Source organism: Oncorhynchus masou, unplaced genomic scaffold (genome assembly GCF_036934945.1).
Source record: "Oncorhynchus masou masou isolate Uvic2021 unplaced genomic scaffold, UVic_Omas_1.1 unplaced_scaffold_1471, whole genome shotgun sequence".
In the NCBI taxonomy this organism is placed as follows: Eukaryota; Metazoa; Chordata; class Actinopteri; order Salmoniformes; family Salmonidae; genus Oncorhynchus; species Oncorhynchus masou.
In genome coordinates this window covers 54,017-76,271 of record NW_027004702.1, presented here as the reverse complement: position 1 = coordinate 76,271, position 22,255 = coordinate 54,017, and the positions used below count along the sequence as shown (strand labels likewise).

At 45.2% G+C, this 22,255-nt stretch overlaps 1 protein-coding gene across 1 annotated transcript in view; it reads left to right on the top strand.

Annotated features, from left to right (window-relative positions):
• Positions 1 to 22,255, top strand: part of LOC135530969 (presenilin-1-like) — a 37,948-nt gene that overhangs the window by 10,084 nt on the left and 5,609 nt on the right. Inside the window, exons 3-9 of the mRNA XM_064959138.1 lie at positions 4,260 to 4,543; positions 5,126 to 5,267; positions 6,083 to 6,150; positions 7,074 to 7,294; positions 12,065 to 12,163; positions 18,346 to 18,450; positions 18,784 to 18,963. Of these exons, the coding sequence (XP_064815210.1) occupies positions 4,260 to 4,543; positions 5,126 to 5,267; positions 6,083 to 6,150; positions 7,074 to 7,294; positions 12,065 to 12,163; positions 18,346 to 18,450; positions 18,784 to 18,963 (1,099 nt within the window). The remainder of the gene's footprint in view (positions 1 to 4,259; positions 4,544 to 5,125; positions 5,268 to 6,082; positions 6,151 to 7,073; positions 7,295 to 12,064; positions 12,164 to 18,345; positions 18,451 to 18,783; positions 18,964 to 22,255) is intronic.

The following is a 22,255-nucleotide window of genomic DNA, read 5'->3' as shown; positions in this document are numbered from 1 at the left end:
TCACTCCTCAGGCTGGTGTCAATGGGAGAGTGCTGTATAAGGCCGGTCACTCCTCAGGCTGGTGTCAATGGGAGAGTGCTGTATAAGGCCGGTCACTCCTCAGGCTGGTGTCAATGGGAGAGTGCTGTATAAGGTTGATCACTCCTCAGGCTGGTGTCAATGGGAGAGTGCTGTATAAGGCCGGTCACTCCTCAGGCTGGTGTCAATGGGAGAGTGCTGTATAAGGTTGGTCACTCCTCAGGCTGGTGTCAATGGGAGAGTGCTGTATAAGGTTGGTCACTCCTCAGGCTGGTGTCAATGGGAGAGTGCTGTATAAGGTTGATCACTCCTCAGGCTGGTGTCAATGGGAGAGTGCTGTATAAGGTTGGTCACTCCTCAGGCTGGTGTCAATGGGAGAGTGCTGTATAAGGTTGGTCACTCCTCAGGCTGGTGTCAATGGGAGAGTGCTGTATAAGGTTGGTCACTCCTCAGGCTGGTGTCAATGGGAGAGTGCTGTATAAGGTTGGTCACTCCTCAGGCTGGTGTCAATGGGAGAGTGCTGTATAAGGTTGATCACTCCTCAGGCTGGTGTCAATGGGAGAGTGCTGTATAAGGCCGGTCACTCCTCAGGCTGGTGTCAATGGGAGAGTGCTGTATAAGGTTGATCACTCCTCAGGCTGGTGTCAATGGGAGAGTGCTGTATAAGGTTGATCACTCCTCAGGCTGGTGTCAATGGGAGAGTGCTGTATAAGGTTGGTCACTCCTCAGCCTGGTGTCAATGGGAGAGTGCTGTATAAGGTTGATCACTCCTCAGGCTGGTGTCAATGGGAGAGTGCTGTATAAGGCCGGTCACTCCTCAGGCTGGTGTCAATGGGAGAGTGCTGTATAAGGTTGATCACTCCTCAGGCTGGTGTCAATGGGAGAGTGCTGTATAAGGTTGGTCACTCCTCAGGCTGGTGTCAATGGGAGAGTGCTGTATAAGGCCGGTCACTCCTCAGGCTGGTGTCAATGGGAGAGTGCTGTATAAGGTTGGTCACTCCTCAGGCTGGTGTCAATGGGAGAGTGCTGTATAAGGTTGATCACTCCTCAGGCTGGTGTCAATGGGAGAGTGCTGTATAAGGTTGGTCACTCCTCAGGCTGGTGTCAATGGGAGAGTGCTGTATAAGGTTGATCACTCCTCAGGCTGGTGTCAATGGGAGAGTGCTGTATAGGGCCGGTCACTCCTCAGGCTGGTGTCAATGGGAGAGTGCTGTATAAGGTTGATCACTCCTCAGGCTGGTGTCAATGGGAGAGTGCTGTATAAGGTTGGTCACTCCTCAGGCTGGTGTCAATGGGAGAGTGCTGTATAAGGTTGATCACTCCTCAGGCTGGTGTCAATGGGAGAGTGCTGTATAGGGCCGGTCACTCCTCAGGCTGGTGTCAATGGGAGAGTGCTGTATTGGGCCGGTCACTCCTCAGGCTGGTGTCAATGGGAGAGTGCTGTATTGGGCCGGTCACTCCTCAGCCTGGTGTCAATGGGAGAGTGCTGTATAGGGCCGGTCACTCCTCAGGCTGGTGTCAATGGGAGAGTGCTGTATAGGGCCGGTCACTCCTCAGGCTGGTGTCAATGGGAGAGTGCTGTATAGGGCCGGTCACTCCTCAGGCTGGTGTCAATGGGAGAGTGCTGTATAGGGCCGGTCACTCCTCAGGCTGGTGTCAATGGGAGAGTGCTGTATAAGGTTGGTCACTCCTCAGGCTGGTGTCAATGGGAGAGTGCTGTATAGGGCCGGTCACTCCTCAGGCTGGTGTCAATGGGAGAGTGCTGTATAAGGTTGATCACTCCTCAGGCTGGTGTCAATGGGAGAGTGCTGTATAAGGTTGATCACTCCTCAGGCTGGTGTCAATGGGAGAGTGCTGTATAAGGCCGGTCACTCCTCAGGCTGGTGTCAATGGGAGAGTGCTGTATAGGGCCGGTCACTCCTCAGGCTGGTGTCAATGGGAGAGTGCTGTATAAGGTTGGTCACTCCTCAGGCTGGTGTCAATGGGAGAGTGCTGTATAAGGTTGATCACTCCTCAGGTTGGTGTCAATGGGAGAGTGCTGTATAAGGTTGATCACTCCTCAGGCTGGTGTCAATGGGAGAGTGCTGTATAGGGGTGTCGGGAGAGTCACTCCTCAGCCTGGTGTCAATGGGAGAGTGCTGTATAAGGTTGATCACTCCTCAGGCTGGTGTCAATGGGAGAGTGCTGTATAAGGTTGGTCACTCCTCAGGCTGGTGTCAATGGGAGAGTGCTGTATAAGGCCGGTCACTCCTCAGGCTGGTGTCAATGGGAGAGTGCTGTATAAGGCTGGTTTCCCAGACACAGATTAGGTCAAGTCCTGGACTTCGAAGCACTTTCCATGGAGAATATTCACAGAGAACGGTTTGCAGTCCAGACTAGGCTTAATCTGTCTAGGAACTCAGCCCCATAGAGATACAATATAACACTGTGGTGGTCTATTTAGTTCTGTGGTGGTCTATTTAGTTCTGTGGTGGTCTATTTAGTTCTGTGGTGGTCTATTTAGTTCTGTTGTGGTCTATTTAGTTCTGTGGTGGTCTATTTAGTTCTGTGGTGGTCTATTTAGTTCTGTCGTGGTCTCTTTAGTTCTGTGGTGTTCTCTTTAGTTCTGTGGTGGTCTATTTAGTTCTGTCGTGGTCTCTTTAGTTCTGTGGTGGTCTATTTAGTTCTGTCGTGGTCTCTTTAGTTCTGTGCTGGTCTCTTTAGTTCTGTGCTGGTCTCTTTAGTTCTGTGCTGGTCTATTTAGTTCTGTGGTGGTCTCTTTAGTTCTGTGGTGGTCTATTTAGTTCTGTTGTGGTCTATTTTGTTCTGTGGTGGTCTCTTTAGTTCTGTGGTGGTCTCTTTAGTTCTGTGGTGGTCTCTTTAGTTCTGTGGTGGTCTCTTTAGTTCTGTGGTGGTCCCTTTAGTTCTGTGGTGGTCTATTTAGTTCTGTGCTGGTCTATTTAGTTCTGTGGTGGTCTCTTTAGTTCTGTGGTGGTCTCTTTAGTTCTGTGCTGGTCTATTTAGTTCTGTGGTGGTCCCTTTAGTTCTGTGGTGGTCCCTTTAGTTCTGTGGTGGTCTCTAGCTCTTTGGTTCTTAACCCTAGTTCTTAACCCTAACCCTAACCTTCCTCAATCCCTCCCCTTTCTTTGTTGACTCCCCGTGAAGGAGATTTATCCTGGTTCCAGGTCTGTTATTGTCGTCTCACCAACTCTTATTGCCATAGACCAACCTTGTTCTGATGTAACAGCTGACACAGAGCAAACTGTCCCCACAGGAGTGTGTGGGGTTAGGCTAACCCCACCCCTAACCCCACCCCTAACCCCACCCCTAACCCCACCTCTCTGGGTCAGAGAGTCTGTTAAATGACTCACTACTGTAGTGGCTCTGGATCAGAGAGTCTGTTAAATGACTCACTACTGTAGTGGCTCTGGATCAGAGAGTCTCCTAAATGACTCACTACTGTAGTGGCTCTGGATCAGAGAGTCTGCTAAATGACTCACTACTGTAGTGGCTCTGGATCAGAGAGTCTGTTAAATGACTCACTACTGTAGTGGCTCTGGATCAGAGAGTCTGTTAAATGACTCACTACTGTAGTGGCTCTGCATCAGAGAGTCTGTTAATTGACTCACTACTGTAGTGGCTCTGGATCAGAGAGTCTGTTAAATGACTCACTACTGTAGTGGCTCTGGATCAGAGAGTCTGTTAAATGACTCACTACTGTAGAGGCTCTGGATCAGAGAGTCTGTTAAATGACTCACTACTGTAGTGGCTCTGCATCAGAGAGTCTGTTAAATGACTCACTACTGTAGTGGCTCTGGATCAGAGAGTCTGTTAAATGACTCACTACTGTAGTGGCTCTGGATCAGAGAGTCTGCTAAATGACTCACTACTGTAGTGGCTCTGGATCAGAGAGTCTGTTAAATGACTCACTACTGTAGTGGCTCTGGATCAGAGAGTCTGTTAAATGACTCACTACTGTAGTGGCTCTGGATCAGAGAGTCTGTTAAATGACTCACTACTGTAAGTGGCTCTGGATCAGAGAGTCTGCTAAATGACTCACTACTGTAGTGGCTCTGGATCAGAGAGTCTGTTAAATGACTCACTACTGTAGTGGCTCTGGATCAGAGAGTCTGCTAAATGACTCACTACTGTAGTGGCTCTAGATCAGAGAGTCTGCTAAATGACTATAATGTAAATGTTTCCTTGTTCTGCAGACTGACCCTAGAGGTGTGTATTTATGTCCCCTTCTGTTCCTCCTCCAGGTGACTGAGACTCCAGTACCAACCCAGAACCAGCACCCTGAGCCTGGGGTGACGGGGGTGCGGTCCAGGGGTGGAGGGGGTGGGGCGGAACAGAACGGACAGGCTCCCCCACAACGCACCCCCCAGGTGGTAGAGAGTGAGGAAGACGAAGATGAGGAGCTGACGCTGAAGTACGGGGCCAAACACGTCATCATGCTGTTCGTCCCTGTCACACTCTGCATGGTGGTCGTCGTGGCAACCATCAAGTCCGTCAGCTTCTACACCCAGAACGATGGACAGAGGCTGTAAGTACCGACGACGTTCTGGCGACCCAGGTTGTCTCTGGGGTTAGGGTTGTTGGAACCCTGAGACGAGGCTTCGTGTTGTCCCCAGGGTTAGGGTTGTTGATGCAGTTGACTAGCATAGCCACTAGATGGCGATAATGCGACACACAACACCTTGATGATGAAATATCAGCATACATCTACAGTATTTACTAACAGAAAGTACAGGAAATGTGGCTGGCCTGCTAACGAAGAAGATACATTGTTCAGTTTGTTTACCTATGGGCTGTTCAGACAAGATAATCAAGCAGCTGGAGAAAAACAGACAAGATAATCAAGCAGCTGGAAAAACAGACAAGATAATCAAGCAGCTGGAGAAATAGACAAGATAATCAAGCAGCTGGAGAAACACAGACAATATTATTATAATAACAATAGCAGCAAAGTGAGGATTCACAAAGGATGGTGTTTGAGTATTTCTGATGGGGTTGTCTGACACTAACATATTCTGAAATGATCTAATGTGATGAGTCCAATGTGATGAGTCTAATCTTCTGTTGTCCAGGATATTGATACCTGTCTGACATGTGATGTGTTTTCCAGGATATACACCCCATTCCCAGAGGACACAGACACAATAGGGCAGCGAGCCCTCAACTCAGTCCTCAACGCCACCATCATGATCAGTGTCATCATAGTCATGACCATGGTGCTGGTGCTGCTATACAAGTACCGCTGCTACAGGGTAAGAGATGCTGCAACAGGGTAAGAGATGCTGCAACAGGGTAAGAGATGCTGCAACAGGGTAAGAGATGCTGCAACAGGGTAAGAGATGCTACAGGGTAAGAGATGCTGCAGGGTAAGAGATGCTGCAACAGGGTAAGAGATGCTACAGGGTAAGAGATGCTACAGGGTAAGAGATGCTACAGGGTAAGAGATGCTGCAACAGGGTAAGAGATGCTGCAACAGGGTAAGAGATGCTGCAACAGGGTAAGAGATGCTGCAACAGGGTAAGAGATGCTGCAACAGGGTAAGAGATGCTGCAACAGGGTAAGAGATGCTGCAACAGGGTAAGAGATGCTACAGGGTAAGAGATGCTGCAGGGTAAGAGATGCTACAGGGTAAGAGATGCTGCAACAGGGTAAGAGATGCTGCAACAGGGTAAGAGATGCTGCAGGGTAAGAGATGCTACAGGGTAAGAGATGCTGCAACAGGGTAAGAGATGCTGCAACAGGGTAAGAGATGCTACAGGGTAAGAGATGCTACAGGGTAAGAGATGTTGCTCTAACAATGCCATTAGGGTCGTATTCATTAGGGCACACAAAGTAAATCAGTTTGCAACCAACGTATCATAACGTTTAACTTCCTGGACAAGTCCAGGAAGTCGTCCCTTTTTCAGTCTGTTTTCTTCCGCTTGTTGGCTGATGAACACAAGCCTGGTATCACTCATCCCTGTAGCATCTCTTACCCTGTCTTCTCCTGTGTGTGTCTAGATACAGTGACATGCCGAGCATGTAATACAGACAGTTGGCTGTTATTGATCTCTGTGTGTCCCTTCAGGTGATCCAAGGCTGGCTGTTCCTCTCCTCTCTACTTCTCCTGTTCTTCTTCTCCTTCATATATCTCAAGTGAGTCCCTTCTTTCCCTTCCATATCTTATTCTCTCTCTCTCTTTTCAATCACATATATATTTCAAGTCATCGGTAAATCTGCTGTGTAAGAGTGTGACTGGGCAGATTTTTTATTTTTTTTTTACCTTTATTTAACTAGGCTAGTCAGTTAAGAACAAATTCTTATTTTCTGTCTGTTCAGGGGCAGAACAACAGATTTTTACCTTGTCAGTTACTTTCGGTTACTAGTCCAACGCTCTAACCACTAGGCTACCCTGCCACCTCTACACTCTAACCACTATGCTACCCTGCCACCTCTACACTCTAACCACTATGCTACCCTGCCACCTCTACACTCTAACCACTAGGCTACCTCTACACTCTAACCACTAGGCTACCTCTACACTCTAACCACTAGGCTACCTCTACACTCTACACTCTAACCACTAGGCTACCCTGCCTCCTCTACACTCTAACCACTAGGCTACCTGCCACCTCTACACTCTAACCACTAGGCTACCCTGACGACTCTACACTCTAACCACTAGGTTACCTGCCTCCTCTACACTCTAACCACTAGGCTACCCTGCCTCCTCTACACTCTAACCACTAGGTTACCCTGCCTCCTCTACACTCTAACCACTAGGCTACCCTGCCTCCTCTACACTCTAACCACTAGGCTACCCTGCCGACTCTACACTCTAACCACTAGGCTACCCTGCCGACTCTACACTCTAACCAGTAGGCCACCCTGCCTCCTCTACACTCTAACCACTAGGCTACCCTGCCGACTCTACACTCTAACCACTAGGCCACCCTGCCTCCTCTACACTCTAACCACTAGGCTACCTGCCACCTCTACACTCTAACCACTAGGCTACCCTGCCGCCCTCTGTCCTCTGTCCTCCTAAACGTAACAGGCTCACTCTTGTCCTCCCCCAGAGAAGTGTTCAAGACGTACAACGTGGCGATGGACTGGATCACCTTGGCTGTGATCGTCTGGAACTTCGGGGTGGTAGGGATGATCTGTATCCACTGGAAGGGTCCTCTCCGCCTGCAGCAGGCCTACCTCATCATGATCTCTGCTCTCATGGCTCTGGTCTTCATCAAGTACCTTCCTGAGTGGACCGCCTGGCTCATCCTGGCCGTTATATCTGTCTATGGTGAGACTTCCGGCTTGAGTCTTTGGCTTGTATACGGGTCTGTCACTGTGAGACTGTAGCTACGGCCCCAATTATCTCTCCTTCTGCTCAAAGTGTACACTTGTTCACTTCCCTTCTTTGACTCAAGGAAAAGACTGGTCTAAGAAACATGGTGGAAACTCCCTGTAGCCCATGCCTCTACCGATACAATAGTTTTAGACTTGTGGAATGTAGTGAATGAGTGTACACTTCAGGACAAAGGAGATAGGGACACATCCCCTCCCATGTTTCTCTTTGTGAAGATGACCTATCTCTCTAGTTGCTCTATTTGTTTTACTGCTCTCTATCGATCTCAAGTCCTCTTCAGACGAGACTCAGGGCAGCACCTAGATTTCCTAACCGTTGTTGTTGTTGAGAGGAAGGATCTGACTGGTCGACAAACAGGAAACACCCATCTGAGACAGGAAGTGAGGGGCAGAGAGAGTCATGACAGCTGAGGTTAAGACATTCTTAATTTAGACAACCTTAGATAGGACCAGATTTCCTCTTAAAGCTGCCCCTTCCCGAAGCGTTCTCCCAAATGGCCCCCTATTCCCTATCAAGTGCACTACTTCTGACCAGACACCATAGGGTTCTGGTCAAAAGTAGTGCACTATATAGGGAATAGGGGGCCAGTTGGGACACAACCACTGTCGGAGAATAATGGCCACGACAGAATAGTGGTCATTGTAGATTTATTTAACCTATAAGTGTTTAGCTTGAGGTAGAACAGTGGTCGGTTTAGGTTTGGTGGGGGTAACAGTGATCTGTTTTGGGTTGGTGGGGGTAACTGTGGTCTGTTTTGGGTTGGTGGGGGTAACTGTGGTCTGTTTTGGGTTGGTGGGGGTAAGTAACAGTGGTCCGTTTAGGTTTGGTTTGTTGAGGGTAACAGTGGTCTATTTAGGTTTAGTTTATTGGAGGTAACAGTGGTCCGTTTAGGTTTGGTGGGGGTAACAGTGGTTCGTTTGGTTTTGGTGGGGGTAACAGTGGTCTGTTTTTAGGTTTGGTTTGGTGGGGTAACAGTGGTCTGTTTTTAGGTTTGGTTTGGTGGGGTAACAGTGGTCTGTTTTTAGGTTTGGTTTGGTGGGGTTTTAGTGGGGGTAACAGTGGTCCGTTTTTAGGTTTGGTTTGGTGGGGGTAACAGTGGCCTGTTTTTAGGTTTGGTTTGGTGGGGGTAACAGTGGTCTGTTTTTAGGTTTGGTTTGGTGGGGTAACAGTGGCCTGTTTTTAGGTTTGGTTTGGTGGGGGTAACAGTGGTCCGTTTTTAGGTTTGGTTTGGTGGGGGTAACAGTGGCCTGTTTTTAGGTTTGGTTTGGTGGTGTGTAACAGTGGTTCGTTTGGTTTTGGTGGGGGTAACAGTGGCCTGTTTTTAGGTTTGGTTTGGTGGGGTAACAGTGGTCCGTTTTAGGTTTGGTTTGGTGGGGGTAACAGTGGTCTGTTTTTAGGTTTGGTTTGGTGGGGGTAACAGCGGTCCGTTTTTAGGTTTGGTTTGGTGGGGGTAACAGTGGTCCGTTTTTAGGTTTGGTTTGGTGGGGGTAACAGTGGCCTGTTTTTAGGTTTGGTTTGGTGGTGTGTAACAGTGGTTCGTTTGGTTTTGGTGGGGGTAACAGTGGCCTGTTTTTAGGTTTGGTTTGGTGGGGTAACAGTGGTCCGTTTTTAGGTTTGGTTTGGTGGGGGTAACAGTGGTCTGTTTTTAGGTTTGGTTTGGTGGGGGTAACAGCGGTCCGTTTTTAGGTTTGGTTTGGTGGGGGTAACAGTGGTCCGTTTTTAGGTTTGGTTTGGTGGGGGTAACAGTGGTCCGTTTTAGGTTTGGTTTGGTGGGGTAACAGTGGCCTGTTTTTAGGTTTGGTTTGGTGGGGGTAACAGTGGTCCGTTTTTAGGTTTGGTTTGGTGGGGGTAACAGTGGCCTGTTTTTAGGTTTGGTTTGGTGGGGGTAACAGTGGTTTGTTTGGTTTTGGTGGGGGTAACAGTGGTCTGTTTTTAGGTTTGGTTTGGTGGGGGTAACAGTGGTCTGTTTTTAGGTTTGGTTTGGTGGGGTAACAGTGGTCCGTTTTTAGGTTTGGTTTGGTGGGGGTAACAGTGGTCCGTTTTTAGGTTTGGTTTGGTGGGGGTAACAGTGGTCTGTTTTTAGGTTTGGTTTGGTGGGGGTAACAGTGGTCTGTTTTTAGGTTTGGTTTGGTGGGGTAACAGTGGTCTGTTTTTAGGTTTGGTTTGGTGGGGTAACAGTGGCCTGTTTTTAGGTTTGGTTTGGTGGGGGTAACAGTGGTCTGTTTTTAGGTTTGGTTTGGTGGGGGGTAACAGTGGTCTGTTTTTAGGTTTGGTTTGGTGGGGGTAACAGTGGCCTGTTTTTAGGTTTGGTTTGGTAGGGGTAACAGTGGTCTGTTTTTAGGTTTGGTTTGGTGGGGGTAACAGTGGCCTGTTTTTAGGTTTGGTTTGGTAGGGGTAACAGTGGTCTGTTTTTAGGTTTGGTTTGGTGGGGTAACAGTGGCCTGTTTTTAGGTTTGGTTTGGTAGGGGTAACAGTGGTCTGTTTTTAGGTTTGGTTTGGTGGGGGTAACAGTGGTCCGTTTTTAGGTTTGGTTTGGTGGGGGTAACAGTGGTCCGTTTTTTAGGTTTGGTTTGGTGGGGGTAACAGTGGTCCGTTTTTAGGTTTGGTTTGGTGGGGGTAACAGTGGTCCGTTTTTAGGTTTGGTTTGGTGGGGGTAACAGTGGTCCGTTTTCAGGTTTGGTTTGGTGGGGGTAACAGTGGTCCGTTTTTAGGTTTGGTTTGGTGGGGGTAACAGTGGTCCGTTTTTAGGTTTGGTTTGGTGGGGTAACAGTGGTCTGTTTTTAGGTTTGGTGGGGGTAACAGTGGTCCGTTCTTAGGTTTGGTTTGGTGGGGGTAACAGTGGTCCGTTCTTAGGTTTGGTTTGGTGGGGGTAACAGTGGTCCGTTTTTAGGTTTGGTTTGGTGGGGGTAACAGTGGTCCGTTTTTAGGTTTGGTTTGGTGGGGGTAACAGTGGTCTGTTTTTAGGTTTGGTTTGGTGGGGGTAACAGTGGTCTGTTTTTAGGTTTGGTTTGGTGGGGGTAACAGTGGTCCGTTTTTAGGTTTGGTTTGGTGGGGGTAACAGTGGTCCGTTTTTAGGTTTGGTTTGGTGGGGGTAACAGTGGTCCGTTTTTAGGTTTGGTTTGGTGGGGGTAACAGTGGTCTGTTTTTAGGTTTGGTTTGGTGGGGGTAACAGTGGTCCGTTTTTAGGTTTGGTTTGGTGGGGGTAACAGTGGTCCGTTTTTAGGTTTGGTTTGGTGGGGGTAACAGTGGTCTGTTTTTAGGTTTGGTTTGGTGGGGGTAACAGTGGTCTGTTTTTAGGTTTGGTGGGGGTAACAGTGGTCCGTTCTTAGGTTTGGTTTGGTGGGGGTAACAGTGGTCCGTTTTTAGGTTTGGTTTGGTGGGGTAACAGTGGTCCGTTTTTAGGTTTGGTTTGGTGGGGGTAACAGTGGTCCGTTTTTAGGTTTGGTTTGGTGGGGGTAACAGTGGTCTGTTTTTAGGTTTGGTTTGGTGGGGGTAACAGTGGTCCGTTTTAGGTTTGGTTTGGTGGGGTAACAGTGGTCCGTTTTTAGGTTTGGTTTGGTGGGGGTAACAGTGGTCTGTTTTTAGGTTTGGTTTGGTGGGGTAACAGTGGTCCGTTTTTAGGTTTGGTTTGGTGGGGGTAACAGTGGTCTGTTTTTAGGTTTGGTTTGGTGGGGGTAACAGTGGTCTGTTTTTAGGTTTTTTTAGGTTTGGTTTGGTGGGGGTAACAGTGGTCCGTTTTTAGGTTTGGTTTGGTGGGGGTAACAGTGGCCTGTTTTTAGGTTTGGTTTGGTGGGGGTAACAGTGGTCTGTTTTTAGGTTTGGTTTGGTGGGGGTAACAGTGGTCCGTTTTTAGGTTTGGTTTGGTGGGGGTAACAGTGGTCTGTTTTTAGGTTTGGTTTGGTGGGGGTAACAGTGGTCTGTTTTTAGGTTTGGTTTGGTGGGGGTAACAGTGGTCCGTTTTTAGGTTTGGTTTGGTGGGGGTAACAGCGCTGGTGGTCAGAGTTTTCACCCACCCAGAAATGTCTTTTAAATCAGATTAAATATTTTGACTTGATCTCGGTCCCAAAGAGCCTTGCGTTTTGGGTCCAACACTATTTGTCCTGATTCCATCCGTGTTCTCCCTTTAGTCGGTGTTGATAAAGAGTTTACTACACCCAGTCAATCTCAGACATTCTTTAACTCAGATGAAATATTTCTACTTGGTCTCTCTCTCTCAAAGCACCCTCTGTTCTGTCTCCAACACTATTCTATCCTGACTCAAAGCTCTGCGTCATATTCATTAGGCACCAAACGGAAGAAAGCTTCTCCTTGTTTCAGTGTGTTATCTGAACTGTACAATAACAAATGCCTGTTTACATTTTCTGTTACAAAACATTTTGCCACGAGGTGCCCTAATGAATACGACCCCTGTTTCTCCCTCCATAGATCTGCTAGAGGTGCCCTAATGAATACGACCCCTGTTTCTCCCTCCATAGATCTGCTAGAGGTGCTCTAATTAATACGACCCCTGTTTCTCCCTCCATAGATCTGCTAGAGGTGCCCTAATGAATACGACCCCTGTTTCTCCCTCCATAGATCTGCTAGAGGTGCCCTAATGAATACGACCCGTGTTTCTCCCTCCATAGATCTGCTAGAGGTGCCCTAATGAATACGACCCTCCTAGCAGTGCCCTAATGAATACGACCCCTGTTTCTCCCTCCATAGATCTCCTAGCGGTGCTCTGCCCCAAAGGTCCTCTACGTATCCTAGTGGAGACAGCCCAGGAGAGGAACGAACCCATCTTCCCTGCTCTCATCTACTCCTGTAAGACGCAAGTCACCCCTCGTACATCAACACCTGTAACCTGTATTACATATACACCGAGTGGACAAAACATTAGGAACACTCTGGTGTTTCCACGGCGTGGACTGACCAGGTGAAAGCTATGATTGTGTTAGTTTGGCTGGATGTCCTTTGGGTGGTGGACCGTTCTTGATACACACAGGAAACGGCTGTGTGGAAAACCCCAGCACCGTTGCAGTTCTTGACAGAACCAGCGTGCCTGGCACCTACTACCATGCCCCGTTCAAAGGCACTTATATATTTTGTCTTGCCACTTCACCCTCTGAATGACACACACACACGATCCATGAGTCGATGTTCGAGCCCCCCGCAGAAACTTTATTAGCATCATAAAGAAATCCCTGTCAGCTTAATGTCGCCCTTCCTACATCTGCGGTGAAATGTGATTTTCGGGATCTCACAAACGGTTTGGCCTACAAACTATTATGGAGGGATCACCCTCACAAACACGATGGCGTTCTCCGTTTTGCTTTACGACGCCCACAAAAGCTCACAAGACTCGTCTGAAGTTTGTACAGCCTCTTCTGCCACCTTCTGTCTGTACAGTGGGGCAAACAAGTATTAAGTCAGCCACCAATTGTGCAAGTTCTCCCACTTAAAAAGAGGAGAGAGGCCTGTAATTTTCATCATAAGTCCACTTCAAGTATGACAGACAAAATGAGGGGAAAAAAATCCAGAAAATCACATTGTAGGATTTTTAATGAATTTATTTGCAAATTATGGTGGAAAATAAGTATTTGGTCAATAACAAAAGTTTATCTCAATACACCCTTTGTTGGCAATGACAGAGGTCAAATGTTTTCTGTAAAGTCTTCACAAGGTTTTCACACACTGTTGCTGGTAGTTTGTACAGCCTCTCCTGCCACCTTCTGTCTGTAGCATCCAAACAATTTGGCCTCCACTCTAACATGACCCCTCTGTGGAAAGGTGAGACCCTCACTAAAACGTACATGTGAGTAGTTTTGCTCACGAGTCGTCTGAAGATCCCCACCCGGTTCCAGTTTAAAAACATTTATGGAGTGCACTATATATACAAAAGTATGTGGACACCCCTTCAAATGAGTGAATTCTGCTATTTCGGCCACACCCGTTGCTGACACACAGCCATGCAATCTCCATGGACAAACATTGGCAGTAGAATGGCCGTCACTGAGAACTCAGTGACTTTCAACGTAGCATCGTCATAGGATGTCACCTTTCCAACAAGTTAGTATATCCAATTTCTGCCCTGCGAGAGCGGTCAACTGTAAGTGCTGTTATTGTAAAGTATAAACTTCTAGGAGCAACAACGGCTCATCCGCGAAGTGGAAGGAACCGCCGAGCGCCGAAGTGAGTAGTGCATAAATATCGTCTGTCCTCGGTTGCAAAACTCACTACTGAGTTATAAACTTCCTCTGGAAGCAACGCTAGTACAATAACTGTTAGTCGGGAGCTTCACGAATTGGTTTTCCATGGCTGAGGAGCCGCACACAAGCCTAAGATCACTACGCTCAATGCCAAGCGTCGGCTGGAGTGGTGTAAAGCTCGCCGCCATTGGACTCTGAAGCAGTGAAAATGCGTTCTCTGGAGTGATGAATCAGGCTTCACCATCTGGCAGTCCTACGGACAAATCTGGGTTTGACGGATTCCAAGAGAATGCTACCTGCACAACTGCATTGTGCCAACTGTAGAATTTGGCGGAGGAAACATGGCCTGGGGCTGTTTGTCAGGAGAGCTCGGTTTGTTGTTTATAAAAGTGTGTTGGAAAGTTTCTTATTAGCTAGCTAACATTTTAGTTTGGATCCCGTGACGCCGTTGGCATCAGTTGCTGGGGATACTCTGTCCAGTGATCATGCCGATCAAGGCCGGGTCTGAGGAGATTTTTGGCGTAGCCTTGAACGCAGCAGCCTGTGACAGGTTTAGCCATTGTGGCCGGGACCGTGGATTGTTCCGGGTTTGTGGCTGTCCAGATCCCTGCTGATTTGAAAAACAACGATGTATCCTATGACCTGCCCTGTCTGGAACTGTGAGGAGTAACAGCGTAGCCTATGCTGCTAGCTACCATGACAAAGACTAAAGCCGGTGGGAGTGCCATTGAGGACAGTGGTGTCTCTCTGTCACAGGAGAACACAAAAATATTTCTCCAAGCAGTTGTTTCAAAAATAAGAAAATTAGTGTTTTGTCCAAATACTGCTGGATTCAACTAATAAAAGAATGGGCGTCCTGACCAGAGAGGTCCAGGACCTGAAGAACAGTTTGCAGTTCTCCCAGGGTCAGTTAGACGAGTTGAAACAGGAGAACAGCTGTTCTCCCAGGGTCAGTTAGACGAGTTGAAACAGGAGAACAGCTGTTCTCCCAGGGTCAGTTAGACGAGTTGAAACAGGAGAACAGCTGTTCTCCCAGGGTCAGTTAGACGAGTTGAAACAGGAGAACAGCTGTTCTCCCAGGGTCAGTTAGACGAGTTGAAACAGGAGAACAGCTGTTCTCCCAGGGTCAGTTAGACGAGTTGAAACAGGAGAACAGCTGTTCTCCCAGGGTCAGTTAGACGAGTTGAAACAGGAGAACAGCAGTTCTCCCAGGGTCAGTTAGACGAGTTGAAACAGGAGAACAGCTGTTCTCCCAGGGTCAGTTAGACGAGTTGAAACAGGAGAACAGCTGTTCTCCCAGGGTCAGTTAGACGAGTTGAAACAGGAGAACAGGCAAGATGACAGCAATCTGTAATCATTGAGAGAGGACATCAGTTCTGTGTGTGAACCCATGATAACAATGGCGGAGAAATCAGATTATCTCGAGGGACAATCAAGGCGGAACAACATGGTTGTGGATGGAACTGCAGAATCTCCACATGAGACCTGGATGGAGTCTGAGGACAAAGTGAGGGAAATGATCTCTGAGAAATTGAAGATGGACCACAGGAAGATTGAGGTGGAGCACACAAAGGACTGGAAAACCCACCACCGGCCCAGGTGACAGGTCCAGTTCGATAGTGGTCATGTTTCCGTATTTCACTGAAAGAATAAACGTCTTGGGATTTGACCAAAGGCTCATATTTGTGTGTGTTATTATGTTATAATTAAGTCTGATTTGATAGAGCAGTCTGACTGATGGTAGGCAGCAGCAGGCTCGCAGTACGCTTTCATTCAAACAGCACTTTACTGCGTTTGCCAGAAGCTGTTTATGACTTCAAGCCTATCAACTCCCGAGATTAGGCTGGTGTAACCGATGTGAAATGGCTAGCTAGTTAGCGGGTTGATGGATATGGTATTATGATATGGTATTAGGATATGGTATTAGGATATGTTGATGGATATGGTATTATGATATGTTGATGGATATGGTATTATGGTATTATGATATGGTATTAGGATATGGTATTATGATATGTTGATGGATATGGTATTATAATATGGTATTATGATATGGTATTATGATATGGTATTAGGATATGGTATTATGATATGTTGATGGATATGGTATTATGATATGTTGATGGATATGGTATTATGATATGGTATTAGGATATGGTATTATGATATGTTGATGGATATGGTATTATGATATGTTGATGGATATGGTATTATGATATGGTATTATGGTATGTTGATGGATATGGTATTATGATATGGTATTAGGATATGGTATTAGGATATGGTATTATGATATGTTGATGGATATGGTATTATGATATGTTGATGGATATGGTATTATGATATGGTATTAGGATATGGTATTAGGATATGGTATTATGATATGTTGATGGATATGGTATTATGATATGTTGATGGATATGGTATTATGATATGGTATTATGATATGGTATTATGATATGGTATTAGGATATGGTATTAGGATATGTTGATGGATATGGTATTATGATATGATATTAGGATATGGTATTATGATGTGGTATTATGATATGGTATTAGGATATGGTATTATGATGTGGTATTATGATATGGTATTATGATATGGTATTAGGATATGGTATTATGATATGTTGATGGATATGGTATTATGATATGTTGATGGATATGGTATTATGATATGTTGATGGATATGGTATTAGGATATGGTATTATGATATGGTATTAGGATATGTTGATGGATATGGTATTATGATATGTTGATGATATGGTATTATGATATGTTGATGGATATGGTATTATGATATGTTGATGATATGGTATTAGGATATGGTATTAGGATATGGTATTAGGATATGGTATTATGATATGTTGATGGATATGGTATTATGATATGTTGATGATATGGTATTAGGATATGGTATTAGGATATGTTGATGGATATGGTATTAGGATATGGTATTAGGATATGGTATTATGATATGTTGATGGATATGGTATTATGATATGTTGATGATATGGTATTAGGATATGGTATTAGGATATGGTATTAGGATATGGTATTATGATATGTTGATGGATATGGTATTATGATATGTTGATGGATATGGTATTATGATATGGTATTAGGATATGGTGTTATGATATGTTGATGGATATGGTATTATGATATGTTGATGGATATGGTATTAGGATATGGTATTAGGATATGGTATTAGGATATGGTATTAGGATATGGTATTATGATATGTTGATGGATATGGTATTATGATATGTTGATGGATATGGTATTATGATATGGTATTATGATATGGTATTAGGATATGGTATTAGGATATGGTATTAGGATATGGTATTAGGATATGTTGATGGATATGGTATTATGATATGATATTAGGATATGGTATTATGATATGGTATTATGATATGGTATTATGATATGGTATTAGGATATGGTATTATGATATGTTGATGGATATGGTATTATGATATGGTATTATGATATGTTGATGGATATGGTATTATGATATGTTAATGATATGGTATTATGATATGTTGATGGATATGGTATTTTGATATGTTGATGATATGGTATTAGGATATGGTATTAGGATATGGTGATGGATATGGTATTAGGATATGGTATTAGGATATGGTATTATGATATGTTGATGGATATGGTATTATGATATGGTATTAGGATATGGTATTATGATATGTTGATGGATATGGTATTATGATATGTTGATGATATGGTATTAGGATATGGTATTAGGATATGGTATTAGGATATGGTATTATGATATGTTGATGGATATGGTATTATGATATGTTGATGGATATGGTATTATGATATGGTATTAGGATGTGGTATTAGGATATGGTATTAGGATATGGTATTAGGATATGTTGATGGATATGGTATTATGATATGTTGATGGATATGGTATTATGATATGGTATTAGGATATGGTATTAGGATATGGTATTAGGATATGGTATTAGGATATGTTGATGGATATGGTATTATGATATGATATTAGGATATGGTATTATGATATGGTATTAGGATATGGTATTATGATATGTTGATGGATATGGTATTATGATATGTTGATGGATATGGTATTAGGATATGGTATTATGATATGGTATTAGGATATGTTGATGGATATGGTATTAGGATATGGTATTAGGATATGTTGATGGATATGGTATTATGATATGTTGATGATATGGTATTAGGATATGGTATTAGGATATGGTATTAGGATATGGTATTAGGATATGGTATTATGATATGTTGATGGATATGGTATTATGATATGGTATTATGATATGTTGATGGATATGGTATTATGATATGTTGATGATATGGTATTATGATATGTTGATGGATATGGTATTATGATATGGTATTATGATATGGTATTAGGATATGTTGATGGATATGGTATTATGATATGGTGATGGATATGGTATTAGGATATGGTATTATGATATGTTGATGATATGGTATTAGGATATGGTATTATGGTATGTTGATGGATATGGTATTATGATATGGTATTATGATATGGTATTAGGATATGGTATTAGGATATGGTATTGATTGGAAACTCATGTGTTGCCTGTTAGTATTATCTATGCTATATGTTTTCACTAGCTAGCACATGCTTTCAGACAGGCAGTGATTCTGGTATACAGTTAAGATGTTGTTGTTGCTTGCCTTAAACATGAATGCCCATAGCTGCCGAGTAATGTAATGTCTACTGTACCATCCTGTCCCTCCATTCCCAGCGACCATGGTGTGGCTCGTCAACATGGCAGACACTGGCCTCGGACACAGACCAATGACCAGGAAGAACTCAACAGAGGCCCCCATCACTCAGGTTGAGAGTCAATGTGAGTCTGTAGTGTCTGGTGTTTCAATTCCTCTCGACCTTCTCCTTTAGCCTCCTTTAGGCCCTGGCCTCGCTTGCACCCAAAAAATTATGATTCTTTTCTTCAGCGTTTTTGTAATATTATAATTATTTTCTACCCTCCCGTCAGCAGCCCCTCCATCTCTGGGCCACAATTGAACACCAAAACATGCCTCTTTTTATGGCATCCCCAGCGGTTTTTAAGAATATCTGATTTCTTCTCTCCTGCCCCTGCAGCAGCTCTATCTAGCCCTGGCCTCACCGCCCCCTCATGTATAATATTTGACTTCTCCATGCTCCCCCCCCACCCCCGCAGCCCTAGCTCTAGGCCCGGCCCCTCTCAGCCCCCCGGAGGATGACGGAGGGTTCACCCCTAACTGGATGGGGCATCAGGAGCATCAGCTGGGACCACTTCAGTCCACAGACGAGACCCGACGGGAGATCCAACAACTCCCCTCTGCCAGACCACCCGTACTGGACGATGATGACGAGGAGAGTGAGTACAGACCTGAACAGCAATACTAAATACAATTGTATTTGTCACGTTTCGTTAAAACAATCGCCATGTCGTTTCCTAATCAGAGCGCACGGCCGTTACCAACGCTCGTTTAATGTGAGCGGGCCAGAGACGCAATCTGAGGACTACCGGTCCCATCTTTGAGCAGTCCGATGTCCTGATATGTAAAAAATAATAATAATAAATTAAAAAATAAATTAAAATGACCAGCACAAAATCTGCGATGCTGTTGAAGTGTGAGAAGTGCAACGACAAGCTTTGAGAACGGTCATCAGCAATAGCCAATGAGAGCTCGCCAGAGAAGAAGCCAGCGTCATGACAACGTGGTTTCACATCGCCCGGAACGTGTGGACTCTCCAGCAGGAGCCATGACGACTACTAGTATGTGTTTCTACTTGCCTTTTTAACCAAAGTGTAAAATCTTTACAGCCCTGAAGTTCACCAGTCCTTTAATAGCTCAACCTACATGTTATTCAACTCAACATGTTGGGGAAAAATGTAAACTGTTAGTAAGCAACAAAATGCTTACTTACGCCCTTCCCAACATTGCAGAGAAAAGAATATATATATATTTTTCTATAACACAAGGAATAAATACACATATGAGTAATGATAACTGCGTCTATTGGTCCAGGTAGCTATTGGTCCAGGTAGCTATTGGTCCAGGTAGCTATTGGTCCAGGTAGCTATTGGTCCAGGTAGCTATTGGTCCAGGTAGCTATTGGTCCAGGTAGCTATTGGTCCAGGTCGCTATTGGTCCAGGTAGCTATTGGTCCAGGTAGCTATTGGTCCAGGTAGCTATTGGTTAACTCTTTATCAGTCAGTCCAGGTAGCTATTGGTTAACTCTTTATCAGTCAGTCCAGGTAGCTATTGGTCCAGGTAGCTATTGGTCCAGGCAGCTACTGGTCCAGGTAGCTATTGGTTAACTCTTTATCAGTCAGTCCAGGTAGCTATTGGTTAACTCTTTATCAGTCAGTCCAGGTAGCTATTGGTCCAGGTAGCTATTGGTCCAGGCAGCTATTGGTCCAGGTAGCTATTGGTTAACTCTTTAGCAGTCAGTCCAGGTAGCTATTGGTCCAGGTAGCTATTGGTCCAGGTAGCTATTGGTCGAGGTAGCTATTGATTAACTCTTTATCAGTCAGTCCAGGTAGCTATTGATTAACTCTTTATCAGTCAGTCCAGGTAGCTATTGGTTCAGGTAGCTATTGATTAACTCTTTATCAGTCAGTCCTGGTAGCTATTGGTCCAGGTAGCTATTGGTCCAGGTCGCTATTGGTCCAGGTAGCTATTGGTCCAGGTAGCTTTTGGTTAACTCTTTAGCAGTCAGTCCAGGTAGCTATTGGTCCAGGTAGCTTTTGGTTAACTCTTTATCAGTCAGTCCAGGTAGCTATTGGTCCAGGTAGCTACTGGTCCAGGTAGCTATTGGTCCAGGTAGCTATTGGTTAACTCTTTAGCAGTCAGTCCAGGTAGCTATTGGTCCAGGTAGCTTTTGGTTAACTCTTTATCAGTCAGTCCAGGTAGCTATTGGTCCAGGTAGCTATTGGTCCAGGTAGCTATTGGTCCAGGTAGCTTTTGGTTAACTCTTTATCAGTCAGTCCAGGTAGCTATTGGTCCAGGTAGCTATTGGTCCAGGTAGCTATTGGTCCAGGTAGCTATTGGTCCAGGTAGCTATTGGTCCAGGTAGCTATTGGTTAACTCTTTATCAGTCAGTCCAGGTAGCTATTGCTTAACTCTTCAGCAGTCTTATGGCTTGGTGGTGGAAAGTGTTTAGGGTCCTATTGGTTAACTCTTCAGCAGTCTTATGGCTTGGTGGTGGAAAGTGTTTAGGGTCCTATTGGTTAACTCTTCAGTAGTCTTATGGCTTGGTGGTGGAAGGTGTTCAGGGTCCTATTGGTTAACTCTTCAGTAGTCTGATGGCTTGGTGGTGGAAGGTGTTCAGGGTCCTATTGGTTAACTCTTCAGTAGTCTGATGGCTTGGTGGTGGAAGGTGTTCAGGGTCCTGTTGGTTCCAGACTCGGTGCATCGGCACTATGACTTCGGTGTCTGTAGTCTTCTTTTAGGGCCTTCATCTGACACCTCCAGGTATAGCGGTCCTGGAATGCAGAGAGCTCTCAACCCCAGTGATGTACTGGGCACTACCCTCTGGAGCGCCTCGCAGTTGGATGACAAGTTGCCGTCATACCAGGCGGTGATGCAGCCAGTCAAGATGCTCTCAATGGTGCAGCTGTAGAACGTTTTGAGGATCTGAGGGCCAAACCTTTTCAGCCTCCTGACGGGGAAGAGGCGTTGTCGTGCCTTCTCCATGACTGTGTTTCGGTGTGTGTAGACCATGTTAATTCATTAGTGATGTGGACACCGAGGAACTTGAAGCTCTAGACCCGCTCCACTACAGCCTTGTCGATGTGGATCGGGGGCGCTCATACCTCCATTTCCTGTAGTCCACAAACAACTTTGTCTTGCTGATGTTGAAGGAGAGGTTGTTGTCCTGGCACTACACTTCCACTGACCACCTCCCTCATCGTCGTCGGTGATCAAGCCAACCACCGTTGTGTCGTCAACAAGTTGTGCATGGCCACTCGGTCGTGGGTGAACAGGGAGTACAGGAGGGGACTAAACACGCAACCCTGAGGGGCCCCCGTGTTGAGGATCAGCGTGGTGAATGTGTTGTTGCCTTCCCTCACCACCTGGGGGCAGCCCGTTAAAGTCCAGGATCCATTTGCAGAGGGAGATGTTCAGGGTCCTTAGCTTAGTGATGAGCTGGGCGGGCACTGTGGTGTTGAACGCTAGGCTGTAGCCAATCAACAGCACGTACAGTACCTTCAGAAAGTATTCATACCCCTGGACTTTATATTTCTGTATTGTAATTTTTTTTTGGTCAACGATCTACACAAAATACTCATATCAAAGTGGAAGAAAAATTCTAACCTTTTTTGTAAAGAAATATATATGAAAAATAAAACACTAACTTGATTACATAAGTATTCAAGCAATACTTGTTAGAATCACCTTTGGCAGTGTTTACAGCTGTAAGCCTTTCTGGGTGAGTCTCTAAGAGCTTTCCACACCTGGATTGTGCAACATTTGCACATTTTATTCTCTAAAAAAATTCTTCAAATTAGTTGTTGATCGTTGCTAGACAACCATTGTTGATCATTGTTGATCATTGCTAGACAAAAAAATGTTTTTTTTGCTAGAAAACCAACCGCCAAAACACAAGATTTGGCCTTGTGTTTTAGGCTATTGTCCTGATGAAAGGTGAATTCATCTCTG